The sequence below is a fragment of the Martes martes genome, assembly GCF_963455335.1.
Source record: "Martes martes genome assembly, chromosome: 4".
Classification (NCBI taxonomy): domain Eukaryota; kingdom Metazoa; phylum Chordata; class Mammalia; order Carnivora; family Mustelidae; genus Martes; species Martes martes.
The window spans coordinates 97,588,193-97,604,492 of NC_137891.1; the positions used below are offsets into that span (position 1 = coordinate 97,588,193).

At 43.8% G+C, this 16,300-nt stretch overlaps 1 protein-coding gene across 1 annotated transcript; it reads left to right on the forward strand.

Annotated features, from left to right (window-relative positions):
* Positions 1-7,295: 7,295 nt before the first annotated feature.
* Positions 7,296-14,873, forward strand: LOC308341647 (pepsin B; the record flags this gene model as incomplete). The annotated part of the gene is made up of 9 exons (XM_080801667.1): positions 7,296-7,351; positions 7,804-7,960; positions 9,090-9,207; positions 9,716-9,834; positions 10,512-10,711; positions 11,155-11,277; positions 13,320-13,467; positions 14,395-14,493; positions 14,721-14,873. 9 exons carry the CDS (start codon positions 7,296-7,298, stop codon positions 14,871-14,873), a joined length of 1,173 nt encoding a protein of 390 aa, XP_080657793.1.
* Between the last annotated feature and the right edge of the window lie 1,427 nt (positions 14,874-16,300).

Here is a 16,300-nt window from a genome sequence, read left to right on the forward strand (position 1 = left end):
CCCTCATTAGAGGAACCATGAACTTCTGGCCAGCTACAAGCCCTCGGCTTGGACTCAACTTCCTCTTCACCATGACACCTGAATGGGTCACATTCTTCCCTTGGACAGGAGCCAATGCAGTTTAAGAATTTCAATCCCTCATTTACACACTAACACAACCAATCCCAGTTAACCTAGATTCAATCCCTGTTTTGCATGGAGGACTTAAATGAGATCTGCTCTCATAAACTTTCACCTTTACAGCTCTGCCTCCTCTTTGTCTTCCTCAGAAGTCAAGTTTCTACTTGAATCTGTGTCTCCCAAATTACAATTCTAATTGCCCAAATAAATGCCTGTTTGCTTAAATTGTCAGTGAATTTTTTCTTGGTCAACAACATGATCTGAAGAAGATTTGTACCTTTAGTTGCCAAAGAGATTTGGGAACTTAGTGACTCTGAAATACGGCAGTGGCCCCTTTAAATTGTCAATGTGGTGGACTTCAGGGAGAAGAGGAACAAGACTCAAGACCATGGCAAATCCTCATACTAGCAATCCTCATTAGTAATTTCTTTCGGAAAAAGCTGTATAATCAAGAAAGCTATGATCAACAAAGCAATAAGAGAGTGACTCAGCTGTGATTCCCATGGCCCTAGAGACATGTTTCTGAGACACATGTTCTAACACCCACATTTCCTAACCTTGTGCTTTGAGTTTGCCCTGTTTCTTTCAAGCAGGTAGAGGAAACATCCTGTTTAGCTCTATGGGGGTCACAGAAGATATGTTCCCTGGAGGCTGTCAGGAAACCACAATGGTGGGACCATTTGGATATCTGCTTGACATCATGAGCTTCCCACTGCTACCATTTCCTGCTCCTGAATTGTCTATAAGAAAATGCTGCTAGATCCTGATGGCTCAAAACATCTTGTTCCAGACTCCTTGATTTAATCAGTGTGATGACCTATGACTTCCGCGATAGCTGGAACAGATGTCCAAGACATAACATTCCTCTTGTAGGATCCAAGGATCAAAGTGGCATGCATTATTTGAACTGTGTAACAAAGAAAAGTCTCAAATTGTATGCAGAGGGATATAGGGAGGGGATTGGGGAGAGCTATTGTGGGGAAAGAGGCTTTCTCTTGGGGATTTTGTTAATTGAAAGGGACAATGACTGGCAAGGAAATAATGCCTGTGTTGCCTCCTTCAGGAATATGTCTAAAGTACAGAAGAAACTATGGGTTCCCTGCAGAGAAGCTCATCATAGTGTTCTCTATGGGTGGAATTTCTGGCACAGCACTTCTAATCCTCACTCTGCGTCCCAGTTTCTGGTCCTTACATGTGGGAAACTAGCTTCTAGGCTTACTCTGACATAACTGGCATGGCTAATGGAGGCTTAAAATACATTGAGGAAAATTCTGTCATTCTCTTAAGTCATCTTGCTACCCTTCTCTTGAGATCCCATATCTTGGCTCCTTGTGGCTCTGAACATAAGCAGCCTGGGAAAAATAGTTGTGGAACACTTTTCACTAAAAAAATAAAAATAAAAAACAAAAATCAATCTGAATTTCTTTTTTGGATTTTGATGTGTATGACCATCATCTTTCCCACAACCCCAAAGCAAATACTGAATTCTTATTGCATCCATGTAAATAGCTAGAGAAGGATTTCAGTATTCTACCCCAGGAATGGCAAATGATTTGATTTTCCTTCCAACCTAAATTGATTACATTCACTCAAATTCTGGGCCATCAATCCAGAGAATATTGTAATACTAATATTAACGCTTTTCTGTAGTCACTGGCAGCTTCTCAGTCTTTGGTATTGAGACATATACAGACTTGCCACCTTTCTGCTAATGACTAAGTGGGCACAAAAGACCTTCCAATTAAAAGATAGATAGACCACACTTAGTGACCATTCTGAAGGAATTATACTGAATTATTTCAGTTAGTGTTGGAAGGAAAGGGTCTACCTCTCAGGCCAGGGTGTCTGATAAGTACTTTGAAGGTGGCTTCTGTGCATTCTGACCTTTGTACCTTTGGAAGGCTTCTGGGGACCATTCAGATTGGAGATCAGATCCAGTCCATTAGACTTCTGGGGAGAAATCTGCATACTTCAGGCCAGTCTAAGGAGCAAGTTGAAGGAGCTAGATTTGATTCTGGCTATATCCCCAGCCCTTGCCACTCTTCCTGACAAATGATAGGATCTCAGTTTATATGATGATTGACAAATGAAACAGATTGTATAATGAGAAATTGGGAATTTTGGGTTCTGTGAATTTTATATTAATCTGGGAAAGGCAAAGAAATCAGGACCCTCCTTCCCACTGCACACCAGGACCTCAGACACTTAGAAGAACTTTTTTTTTCAAGATTTTATTTATTTATTTCAGAGAGAGAGAAAGCAAGAGCATGTGAGACAGAGAGCATGAGTCAGACAGTATGAGAGAGACAGAATGAGCAGGGCGGAGGAAGACAGAGAGACAGAAGCAGACTGCCTGGAAAGCCCTGGCCCAGATCTTCACAGGCTGGCTCAGTCTCGTCATTCAGACTTCAAGTCTCATTTCCCCTAAAGACCTTTCTGGACATTCTTGCCAAAGTAGTGCCATCCATCCCATCACTACCACCTTGTTCACTGTCTTCACAGTGCATCACCAGGTCACCACACTGTGACAGTCCTAGCTCATGGCTACTGTCTCGCCATAATTAGTAAGCTCACTCTCAGAAGGGTCACTGACTACTAAATTATATGGTAACTGTCCTTATTATCACCAATTTTTTTTTTAGTGTATTTTCTTCTCATCTGTCCAGATTTGCCAGTGTAATTTGCAAGGAAAGAGGAAACTTGTGCAGTGGGTTTAATACAAAACCTCTGGATCCCTTGGAAGTGCCTGGCACATTGATAACTATTGATTGACTGAACCACTAGGATTTAGAATTCTATAATGCCAGAGATCTGGAAGGTCAGAGGTTGGCTCTTAAAAGATGGATAGGTTGTTTCTTATTCAGCTGGCATGGTTTGGATGGAACCCCTCCTTTGTGCATCCTTTCCTATTGCTGTTTGATGAAATGTTCCAGAAGAGAGGAGACATACCCAGGGTAAGAATTGTCCTTTGAGTATGTCTTAAATCAGAGGCAACAAGGCATTGAATGGAGCAAAATTTTGTTTGTGTATTTGCTCCTGAGGATGTGCAGCCTGGTACATGCCTGGGTAAAGCATTTCCTATTTCCTATTTCCTATTTCCATGAAATAAGTCAACAAATAAGTTAGAGGGTGATTTTATATATATGATATATATATACACACACACACACACACACACATATATATATGTATATATGTATATATTCTAAGTAGAGGGGTGCCTGGGTGGCTCAGTGGGTTAAGCATCTGCCTTCGGCTCAGGTCATGATCTCAGGGTCCTGGGATCGAGCCCCGAATCTCTGTTCAGCAGGGAGCCTGCTTCCCCCCGGCCCCCCTCCACTTGACTCTCTGACTACTTGTGATCTCTGTCAAATAAATAAATAAAATCTTAATAAAAAAGTTCTAAGTAGATAAAACAGAATCGTCCTCTTTGGGCTGTTGGGAAGGGACAATTTTTTCTCTAGCATTCAAAGTCTCCCATCTGCTAAGAATTAAATTTACATGAAACAAATTAACAGGAATAAAATACTCAACGTTTTATTAAGACGCAGGGAGGCCCCAAAATGAGATTAAGACCTAAAGAAATGATCAAAGCAGGCACTGTTCAGACAATGAGAAAATAAATTTGTGAGGAATTGATTGGGTAAAGAAAAAAGGTGTTCAGAAGCCTGAATTAGGGAGTTCTAAGTAGAATTTAGGCTGAGGTAGTAGATTAGAAAACATAACAAGGTTTGTTTTTACAGCTTTCAAGTCTTTATCTCTGGTGATAAGGATTTTTTTTTTTTAACTTCCTAGTACAGAGAGAGCATTTTCATATGGGAGATTGGTTTCTTGCATTTAGGGGGATGGAGGAGGGTCTGAGTGTCCTTGTACCAGCCATTTCTTAATTAACTTTTATTTAAAATAATCAGCATGTCAAAGTGGCACATTTGGGGACAACCTGCCCTTTGCCCCCACACTGTTCCTGTATCAACTATGAGTTCACTACGCCAGCTATAGAAATAAGCCTACCGTAAGGAGAAAACCAGGACGAGAGTGGAATTCAGCAATCTCAAGACACATTTGCTAAGGGTGTAGAAAGAGACCTACAGGAGATAAAGAACCAAGGGGACTTGTTGCACCTGCTGCCCCCATAATTCCACCCAGAGATATTTTATAGCCAGTATCCCTGTCTTTGAGCTCAAGTGTCAGAAAATGTCCAACAAGAGATTAGGATCCTATACTGAAGACTTTGAGACCCAAATCCAATCACACAAAATGGGGAAAAGGCAGGAATGTGTGTGTGTGTGTGTGTGTGTGTGTGTGTGTGTGTTTTAAGATTTTATTTATTTATTTGACAGAGAGAGATCACAAGTAGGCAGAGCAGCAGGCAGAGAGAAAGGGGGAAGCAGGCTCCCTACTGAGCAGGGAGCCTAATGCGGGGCTCGTTCCCAGGACCCTGAGACCGTGACCTGAGCCAAAGACAGAGGCTTAACCCACTGAGCCACCCAGGTGCCCCAGGAATTTGTTTTTAAGTGACAAGATAATAGGATGCATATAAATAAAGCTTCAGTACTTAACGTTAGTTTTATCAGTCCTGAATCCTGCCTTGGTACCATTTCTTTTGAGAATTATTTCCCACTCTCGGTAGATAATTCCGAGTGATGATTCTTGGTGGAAGGCACTGTGCTCGGCACAGTGGGTGATATTTCAGAACCCAGGCTTCTACAAGACTTTAAACCCAGTGGGAGAGAGAAGACAAGTAGTCCATGATTTGTTTCTGAAGAAACGAGTGGTTGCTCTATGCTTCACAGGCATGGCATCTCATGCTGAGGAAGCAGACTCAGAGAGCTCATGTACTAATGTCTTGCTGCAGAGAAGACTTGGTAAGTGCAGTAAGAGAGCCTGCAGTGTTAAGGGATTGACAAGAGATCAGAGGTACAGATGTGTGCTGGACAAGTCCCAGGAATGGTTGGCAGATTGTAGGTGGGTGGACAAGGGGGCAGGACACAGGCTCAGTGGGCGTGGCTAATGAGCAGGCACCAGTCGCCTCCACACAGGAAAGTCAGCTGTGGACCTGATGTTAGGAGCTTTCGTCACTTTCTCATTAGACTTTTGAAGAGTACCTTGAAAGGTTTGTTTCTGTTTCTGTGAAGTTAGGAATGTTGCCACCAGGAGGCAGCAGCATGCAAGGTTACATTTTCTAGGCAGACAGTGGACAACTAGGAGTGGAAGAACATCAGTTAGAATCCCTTTCTACAGAAAACGAAGTCACATATAAATCTCTGTCATTATCGTTAAAGCTGATATTTTTGTGCACATTGAGGCAGAGAGAGCGTGAGCACCCCAGGCTTACAGGAGGAGGCTGTGCTGAGATACGGGTTGAGTTGAGGCAAACGGGACTTGAAGTCCCAGCTCTGCCTTTGGTTAACTATGGGATCACGGGGAAGTTAAATCAGCTTCTTGGGTTGTTACAATGGTTAAATGAAATATGTGTCTGGTCCAAGGTCGATAAATGGGAGTTGTGGATATCAGCATATCTTCTGTAGATCTTCTAGTTTCCCTCTAATAATTTCTTTCTATAAAGAAATATTAGATCATGCATGTGAAATTGGAAACTCTTTGGGTTTGTGTATAGCTCAAAGGCTTCAAGGTAGATTCGTGACAAAGTTCCAGTAACTTCTCTCATGCCCACTACAACTTTATGTAGGGAGTCATTTTGTATACTGGCTTCTTTCACCACATGCTTCTAGAAGGCTACAATCTAGAAATTAGTAAAGGATATATAAAAAGCATTAAGTGTTTCATTTCCTTGATTAAAACAAATTAATGGCTCTTTACTGCTTAAGGAATAAAGTCAATGTTACTTAACATGGCATACGAGGTGCACCTCGCCATCGAATCATGCCAGTGTAGACACCTACCACTGTGCTCCAAGAGTTTGATCCAGATGCTCCATGGTGTGCTTCATCAGTATGAGGCTTAACAATAAATAGTTTGATGGAACAGAAGTTAAATACTGTGGATACTGAGCACATGCTGCTTTAATATAGTTTTGTAGACTCAAGAGTATTCCTATTTTAGCATTTAGCATTTTAGCATTATAGTCCTTTCCTTTGCAATGGAAGCCTGAGTAGAAAATAATTTCCAGAGCTGAGTGGCATGATGAGGACTGTGCAGACCCAGCGCAGGTCTTTTGGATAGGTCTTGGCTTGTGAAGAGCCATGTTGAGAAGTGCTCTTGTGGCCACATTGGTCACAGTGTTCCATGACACCAACTGCACTTCTGGGTGCCATTGCTCAGGCTTTTCTTCTGCCTCCAGTGGCTTTTCCACTTTCCTTACTTTCTCATCTACCAACCAGAAAGATCCTAACTCAAGTTACCTCTTCTCTGAAGACTTTTCCATGCCCCCACAGGAGCTATCACTTCCTGTCTCCGCTTGCTTTATGAATACTGTTCTTATCATTATCATTCATTCAACACACGTTTGGATGCTAGAATGATCACATCATCTCATAATTAGACTCTATGTCAGTCATTAGTCAGGATGCTGACTTTGCATAGGAGGAACATTTCTGAATTTCCTTTGTACTCCCAGAGCTTAGTGCAGAGGTAAGCGCAGAGTTGACAATCCATATATGTTGGCTAATTGTGAACTAAGAAATTGAAAATAAAGATCAGAGTGTCATGGACCATGAGAATCACATCAGAAGACTACAGAGGAGTCTGATGAGAGGAACAGGAAGGAAAAGGAGAAGAAGTGGAGAATCTACTGCAAATCTCCAAAAGCACATGGACTTTGGAGCCAAAGAACAAATTATTCCATTGTTCTGGCAGAAGGTGCCAGCACCCATTTTCCAGTAGATGTGGGACCAGGATCCTTTGTCTCCAGTGCATTTCCCTTTTGCTATCACATCCTAATCTTTGGATTCCATCAGCAAAGTCACTAATCACTTCTTAAGTTAACTACAGAGTGGATATTAAAGGCCATAATTCTTTCCAGGAGGAAAAACAAACAGAATCCATAGATGTGTAGGGGCACAGGTTGGTACAAGGCTAAGAAGACCATGTGCCTACAGGTGAAAAGTGCAGGGAGATCAGAGTATAAAAGAGAGACCCGGTCTCACTCTGTGTATCCTACACATTGAGTGTGCCACTGTGTCTTATTGTGTGTGTGGGCCACCAAAATCAGCACCATGAAGATCCTGGTCTTGGTCTTGATTTGTCTACACCTCTCAGAGGGTATGGAAAGGTATGTATGAGGATTCAGCTGCAGATCTTTTGGAAAGGCAATCATATTGGATCTTGGTACCATTAACTGAAAACCCAGGGAACCACGACTTAAAATGGATGTATGGATGGATAGATGGATGGATGGATGGATGGATGGATGGATGGATGGATGGATGAATGTGGTGAGTGAGTGAGTGTGTGTGTGTGTGTGTGTGTGTGTAAAAGTGGATTGATGTTGTGTTGGCTAAGAAAGAGGGAAACAGGATTCATGTCCCAAGTTTATTGGCAGGACTTCAGATAAACAGAAATTTATTCTGTGGAAACAATATGTAAGTAGAAAAACCCAAATATATGTTGCAGTGGATTTTCAGAGTACTAAGGAGATTTGAAAACTCCAGACCAGATCATTGAAGGAATTGCTTTAATGGAGAACGTGAAGCTCACTCCTTTTGTTTGCCCTAATATCTGCAGAATCATTCTGAAGAAAGGCAAGTCCATCCGCCAGATGATGAAAGAGCGGGGTGTACTAGACACATTCCTGAAGAACCACCCAAAGGTCGACCCAGGTGCCAAGTATCTTTACAATAATGATGCTGTTGCTTATGAGCCCTTCACCAATTACCTGGATGTAAGTGAAGGGGGAGGTGGTGTCCATAACCCTTGGCAAAGAACAATTTTTGGATACTTATTTAGACTTCTCATTAGCTCTGATTTTGGACTTCTTACTAAACCTAAGTCTCACCTTCCTATGGAAAGTATCTGGATAAGTAATGAGTTGGAACCACTTAACACTACAGTATTCCCTTTCCTTCCTTTTTTCTTCCCATTACTGGCTCACTCTCTAAAGCTCCATTTATATGGTTATGAGATTCACAGTGACCATACTGAAGTCAACTGAGAGAGCCAAAGGACATCCCAGTGATGGGCTGCAGGGGAAAAAAGAAAGCACATGCAAAGCTGCCAGGCAAATCTCCAGTGGCTCCAGATGCCATATATCTCCCCATTTGGACACATACACTGGTAGTACTCAGAGCAAGTATTTGAGTGTTCTTCAAGGCTGCAGTGTCTTCTCAGGGTGTCTCAACACACTGGTGTCCTATGGACCACCCTTAGTGATGTCACATGAGTGTCAGATCTGAAGCCACCCTAGGGATCTCCTATTTCGACTTTCACTTCCTATACATGGTGTAAGAAGAGGCAGGTAAGTGACATGACTGGCCTGCATTTACTTAGAACTTAAACCATGTCTCAGTGAAGTTCTCTTCTTTCTTTCCATGCTACCTCTCATTCTAGACTTTCTGGTGCCTTAGCTACTGTGTGACCAGAGTGAGGAGAATGGTGGAGAAATATTTAACACTGGAAGAGAAAGAAGTGTGTTTGTGTGTGTGTGTGTGTGTGATGTAGGGAGAGGGGATGGACACTGGAAATGGAAAAAAAGTGATTAGCTCTCCAACTTTGCATGTTCTGGCATAGAATGGTAAATCCATAGAGATATCACCTGATAAAAAGTCAAAATGCTCTGGAAGATGAGATTGTCTTGCTACTCAGCTAGTCACAGGCTTGTAATTAGGGACAAAAATAGGGAATATTGAGAGGATACTGGCTGCAGATGGGAAGAAGAACTTTTTGAGGGAGAAGGTACTTAACTCCCCGGGGAAATGATTTCAGCAAAATGTGGTTTCTAGTGAGTCAACTTCTTCCCCATCCTTACGACAAAACTTGGCTGCTTAATGAGAGTGAAAAACTTTTCTTTGCAGAACTACTACTTTGGAGAGATCAGCATTGGGACACCACCACAAAATTTCCTGATCCTCTTTGACACAGGCTCCTCCAACCTGTGGGTGCCCTCCACCTACTGCCAGAGCCGGGCCTGCTGTGAGTATACTACCATTATCACCCACCCATGGAGAGGAGCAGAGGGCAGGGCAGAGTCAGGATTGAGCACAATCTCAGATCTCAGCATCCAAGTCCAGAGTTCTTGGTGCATACCCATGATCTCATCCTCCTTAAATTCAGACCATCTGGAAATCTTGACCTTGGTCTACATTTCACTGGTGCTACAGTTCTGGAGAGAGACAGCAGAAATAGACTGAGGCTTCCATTCTTCTCTACATTGTTTCCCTTCCTCAGCTCTCTCCTGTGGGCCCCAATTCCTGGCACTTTGAGTTGAGCCGTCCCTCAGGAAAAGGAAGGAAGGGGCAACATCTTTTTCCTAAGGGGACAGACTTTTCTGTGGCTACAGATTGTCTTTAGCACAAAGGATCTGAGACTGAGACCCAGTCCCAGGCTTGGTCTGATGGTCTCAGGCCATCAAGGATAAGTATCCTCCAAGTATGTTGGAGAGCCATGAATGCTGCTAATATTTCCTTCTGTCTATCTGCAGCCAATCACAACAGGTTCAATCCCAGCAGTTCCTCCACCTACAGAAGCAGTGAGCAAACCTATACACTGGCCTATGGTTTTGGCAGCCTGACTGTGCTCCTGGGATATGACACTGTGGCTGTAAGTGCTGTTCTGTCTTTCTATGGGTCTGCTCTTTGGATCCCTTTCTTTGGAGCTTAAAGCTCTCAGAGAGACCCATGATTACTAAATAGGTACAAATTCCTGGAAACTGATGTTTGGAAAGGACGCTAAAGGCCATTTAATCAAAACATTTCTCCCAAGACAGGAATTGCTTCCCCAGCAGTCCTGACTGCAGGGAGCTCTTTACATCGTGCCTCCCCTTACTTTGCTCCCTGGTCTTAAGCTGCCCTCTGCAGCCACATGGAGCACATCTGCTTCCTTGTCCACATGATTTTACTGTAGGCATTTGAAGATCTTCCTTTCACTATTTTCTTTTCTTTACATCAAGCACCCACAGTTCCTATGTCACTTGTGCACATGGATTGTTCAAAATAAAATCAGCCACTGTCCTTTCACTGTCCATGGAAGTGGAAACTCTAACTCCAGAACACAATGGCCTCTGCTTCCCCAACTCCCACACTCTTCTTTCCAAGACATATATGGTTGGGTGATGCTGAGTCCCTTCATCTTCCAGACCCCACCCATGGTTGAACTAAGCATGAAATAAACTAACTTCCTCTCCCCACAAAAGGGTCTAGATTCAATTCCCTGGGCACCTAAGTCTGGGAAGACTTTGTCCACCTGAGTTATTAATCTTTTCTTTCTGGTTGTCCCAGGTTCAGAACATCGTCATCAACAACCAACTCTTTGGCATGAGTGAGAATGAGCCCAACTACCCCTTCTACTATTCATACTTTGATGGTATCCTGGGAATGGCCTACTCTGACCTGGCTGTGGACAATGGCCCAACAGTTCTTCAGAACATGATGCAGCAGGGCCAGCTCACCCAGCCTATCTTCAGCTTCTACTTCTCTCGGTGAGCACCCCTGCCATGGGTAGGTCTCAGGAAATGAGGCTATGGGGGCTTTCAGCAAGTCAACATAAGACAGGGCCAAGGTCTTAAAATTTCCTGATACAATGAGTATAACTAGCTAAATGCAATTCATGCATCTCTGAAAATTTATTATTTCATTTTGGAGGGAATTTTATTTTAAATGCACTGGAAGTATTTTTTTAAAGATTTTATTTATTTATTTGAGACAGACAGAGAGACAGAGACAGAGCATGAGCAATGGGGAGGAGGGAGAAGGGGAGGAAGAAGCAGGCTCCCTGGTTGAGTCTGAAGAGCAGACCAGAGCACAAGACCCCTTGTCTTCTGGTTCCTCTGTGTCTGAAAAGAGAGGGATGGTGAGAGAGGAGGAAGGAGATGTCTGATCATGTGTATTGTGAGAATTCATGCTCTTCACCTTTTTTCCATAGCCAACCAACCTATGAGTATGGTGGGGAGCTCATCCTGGGAGGTTCAAACTCCCAATTTTATTCTGGTGAGATCGTCTGGGCTCCTGTCACCCGGGAAATGTACTGGCAGATTGCTATAGATGAGTAAGTACTAGAGGAAAATTCCTATGGATCATGGACACCCCTAGGATGTTCCTCCAATGTGACAATATTTCCTGTTCTTGCATTGGCACACACTTCTGGAAGAATCAGCAAACCCTCAGGCTGATTGTTCCTGGAGCTCAGTAGACTCTGGCATCTTGCTCTTGAATGAACTTTCTGACTTGGTCACTGAACCTTGTCATGTCAGCACGTTGGTCATTCCTAGGATTCTGTGAATGGATGTCTTTGTTCCTGGAAGCTTCATTATCCCATGTAGCACAATCTTTACCAAGTCCTTCATCAGTGGAAGTAACAGCTGTCATTGATGTTTTCTATGTGCCAGATACTGTGCTAAATATTTCATATGTATTATTGCATGTATATTCCGCTAAACACTGTAAAGTGCTCAGTAGTGTATTTCATTGCGTAGATAAAGGAATCAAGGCTCAGAGGTTCAGTAACTTATCCAAAGTCACACATTTCACAAATTTCAAAATTTGAGCCCAAGCATATCTGCTCCTAGAGCTCAGGATCGTGAATCAGTTACTTCTATACTCCAAGCCTTCAGGAAATTTCCATCACTACCAATTCAAGATGCATTTCTTTGGCCTTTACTCAAGACCATACAACAGCTGGGCACTACCTGTCGGTATGGCCTTCCCACTGCTTCCTGATATGCAGCGCGGACTTCAACACGTCCTTGCACCTTGCCATGATTTTCTTGCTTCTTCTCTTTTGACTATATCACCTGAAGCCCCTCATGTCCTGTGTGCATCCTTTGGAGCCCAGATGAGCTCCTACGCCCCCTCCCCAAAGGCCTCTCCAGGACCCAGTCTCTCTTCCAGTCCCCTAGTATTACTGGCTTGTGTCCCAACATCTAGCTCCTCATCTGCAGGTAGACACAGGGTAATAAGCCCAACATGCATGAGTAGAGAGAGAGGTAAGCAGTTGAATGTCTGACAAGTAGATTTTTGTGCCTGCAAAAGAGGGGTCTTTTCATTTGGACCGATTGCACTCACCCCTTAAGCATCTCTTCTCAGAATAATCCTTGTCTGACTGACTTACTTTCACCACCAGAGTAGATCAAGTCCCCTCCTCTATGGCCTATTGCATTTCTTTCATGGCACTCCCCAGAGATGCAATTAAACACCATTTACGTGTTTCTGTTATGTATGTGGTGTCTGTCTTGTTCACCATTACGTCCAAGTGCCTTGATTCACCAACTGTACCCAAAATACAAATGGACTCCAGAGGAAGAGTAGAGCTGCAGAAAAAGCTGGATGAGTGATCGGGGACTGAATCACATAGGACTACATTATGGAGATCAGCAGCCATTGGCTTATGGTGTTGTCTCATGTCCATTAGAATGGACTATTTAAAAATAGCAAATACAATTTAGTCCTCTTTATATCACTATAATTCTTGTAAGAGTGTAGGAGTGTCTTCTACATGGAAGGTGTCCAATGTGTATTTACGATGTGACTACCAGCTCTAGCTGTTTGACACTATGTTCTGGGCCTCATGTAGGCAGATTAAAGAGGATAAGACATAGTCCCTATGCCCCAGAGCGCTCAGTCAGAGCTGGGGTAGTCACCAGATCAAGACTGAGGATATTACTCCAATGGTAATTATTATTATCATTATTAATTTTTATTACATTATTACATGGATTGTAGTGTCAAGGTATGGCCTGGCTTTTTGGAGGAGGCATATTTTCAGAGCTGCGGGGTTGGGAGATTAGGGTGGATGTGGCACTTATTTATGGCAGATATGTCTGACTCTCTCTCTCTCTCTCTCTTTTTAAAGATTTATTTATTTATTTGAAAGAAAGAAAGAGAGGGAAAGAGAGAATGGGGAGGAGGGAGAGTCAGAGGGAGAGAGAATCCCAAACAGATTCCAAGCTGAGCATGGAGCCCGATGCTGGGTTTGGTCTCACAACCTTGAGATCATGAATCCAACTAAAAGCAAGAGTCAGACGCTCAACTGACTGGGCCACCCAGCTACCCCGAGAAATGCCTGACTCTTTGTATTGGTGTTCCCCTCAGGTTTCTCATCGGTAACAAGGCCACTGGCTTGTGCTCCCAGGGCTGCCAGGGGATTGTGGATACGGGAACCTTCCCCCTGACTGTTCCCCAGCAGTACTTGGAATCCTTTGTGAAGGCAACAGGAGCCCAGCAAGATCAGAATGGTGATGTGAGTAACCAGAAGCCAGGGCTCCTCTGCACATCCAGGCAGTCTCAGCACAGGAATCTGAGTGCAATGCGTTCATGAGAGATAGGAGAAGGGATTGGAGGAGAACTGAGCTCCTGGTGGGACAGAACAGGTGGGGACACATCATGGCCTTTAGGCATGAACCCTGAATTCAAGGAGGCATAAGGGGAGGGAATAGCACCAACTCCAACAGTGAGTATGGGCTGAATGGTTGTCAGGAGGGGTGGCTGTTCCATTTCAGGCTCTAGGAACACATCTCACCTTGGCGTGGCCACTGTCATTTGACTGTACGCAACAGAGTCAGGCATATTGTACTTCTCCAGTCCTCTTGGGTTTCCTTCTTCCCTAGGAATACTCCTTTGGCTTTTACTCTGAGCAGCCTCCTGTGCCCAAACCTGTTCCCCTTAAATGTGCTTCTGTAGTTTGCTCCTCCTGCATGCAAGAGTCTAGTTAATCAGACGAAATCTTGGTCCTCAGGGTGTGTGTGTGTGTGTGTGTGTGTGTGTGTGTCTATGTGTGTGTGTGTGTGAGATTTGAGTACATGGATAGGTGCACACTTGTGTGGATATAAATTGTGTGGGAGCATGTTTCACATCGAATGTCTCCATGCTTCTTCTCTGTACGTGGGACTTTCTGGCAATAGAAATCTGTGTTCTGGAATGAGCCTGACTCCTATGGCCATATCAGTACAACCAAAATCTCAGAGCTGAGATGTGTCCAAGGAGGCCCAGGAAAGCAAAGGTTTCTGGTCAGTGTTGTGCCTGGGAATCAGGCTGTGCCTTCCATGCTCTCAACCAGCCTCTGCTGGAAGGTCAGGAAGAGAGTCTCACAGGGAATGGGAGACTCGGGCCCTTTGTCTGGGCCCCCAGCCCCCTGGCACTCTACAGCTCTGCTTCTCCTCTCTCTCAGTTTGTGGTCAACTGCAACTCCATACAGAGCTTGCCCACCATCACTTTCGTCATCAGTGGGACCCCATTACCTCTGCCTCCTTCTACTTATGTCCTCAACGTACGTATGCACCCCAGGCTCCAGGGAAATGGGATTGGATGGGTCCAAACATCTGTTCCATGTCCCAGCTCACATCTGAGCACCTATGAGGAGTCACCATTGGCAGGGCTGAGGGTGAACAAGAAGCCAGGGACCCCACAGGTGTCATGGAATATAGGGTGGGACATACCTGTGGGGAAAGGCCCCTCATGCACCTGGTTATATCTTCATGTCCTTTGTCTCTGCAGAACAATGGCTACTGCACCCTTGGGATTGAAGTCACTTACCTGCCCTCCCCCAATGGACAGCCCCTGTGGATTCTGGGAGATGTCTTCCTCAGGGAATATTATACTGTCTATGACTTGGCTGTCAACAGGGTGGGTTTCGCTCTTTCTAAGTAGACTAGCAAGAGGCAGCTGTCTCCTCCCTCCCAGCAAGACTCTGGGATTGCCCTATTGTTTCTCTGGGCTGACAGCAGCATTTTAGACTAATCTGATCCCTCTTTGCACTAGAATCTTACTCCCTCAAGTAATAAACTAAGAATCTCTAAACATCCTTACTGATCCTTCTAGATGTCTTCTTTGTATTCTGCTTGTATTAAATAATCCAGTCAAAAAATGGGCAGAAGACATGAGCTGACACTTCTCCAAAAAAGACATACAAAGGGCTAACAGACACCTGAAAAAACTGTTCAACATCACTAACCACCAGGGAAATACAAATCAAAACCACAATGAGATACCACCTTATACCAGTTAGATAGAATGGCAAAAATTAACAAGGCACAACAAATGTTGGCGAGTATGTGGAGAAAGGGGAACCCTTGTACACTGTTGGTGGGAAAGCAAACTGGTGTAGCCACTCTGGAAAACAGTGTGGATGTTCCTCAAGATGTTAAAAAATAGAGCTACCCTATGACCCAGCAATTGAACTACTGGGTATTTGCCCCAAAGGTACAGATGTAGTGAAAAGAAGGGGCACATGCACCCTAATATTCATAGCAGCAAATATCCACAATAGCCAAACTGTGGAACTAGCCGCGATGCCCTTCAACAGACGAACGGATAAAGAAGATATGGTTCATATATACAATGGAATATTCCTCAGCCGTCAGAAAGGATGAATACCCACCACTTGCATCAGTGTGGATGGAACTGGAGGGGATTATACTAAGGGAAATGCATCAATCAGAGAAAGACAATTGCCATATGGTTTCACTTATATGTGGAATATTAGAAGTAGCATGGAAGATCATAGGGGAAGGGAGGGAAAACTGAAAGGGGAGAAATCAGAGAGGGAGACAAACCATGAGACTATGCACTTGGGGAAACAGACTGATGGCTTCAGAGGTGGGGGTGAAAGGATGGGATAGCTGGGTGATGGGCATTAAGGAGGGCATGTGTTGTGATGAACACTGGGTGTTATATGCAAATAATTAATCATTGAACACTACATAAAAACTAATGATGTGGCTAAATGAACATAAAAAAATGTTTCTTCTAAACTGAAAGTTAGCAACAATTCTTTGGGGGATCTGTGAATTGACCAATGGGCCAGAACACAGAGCAGAGCTCTCTGAGTGAGGACCCACAGCACAGACTTTAAGGACACAGTAGCACCTACATGAGGTATTCTGGTGAAGGTGACCAGTCCTCCCAGCACGCTCCCTTCCAACACATTCTTCTCTCCATTCTTGAAAGTTAGAGAAGAAAAAGAAACCTTAGAGAATATTCCAAACTGGTGCTCAGAGGCCAGACCTGATCAGACAACACAGTGGGTTTTTTGGATGTTGTTTTGTTTCTAGTTTTGTAGGTTAGCAAAACAATTT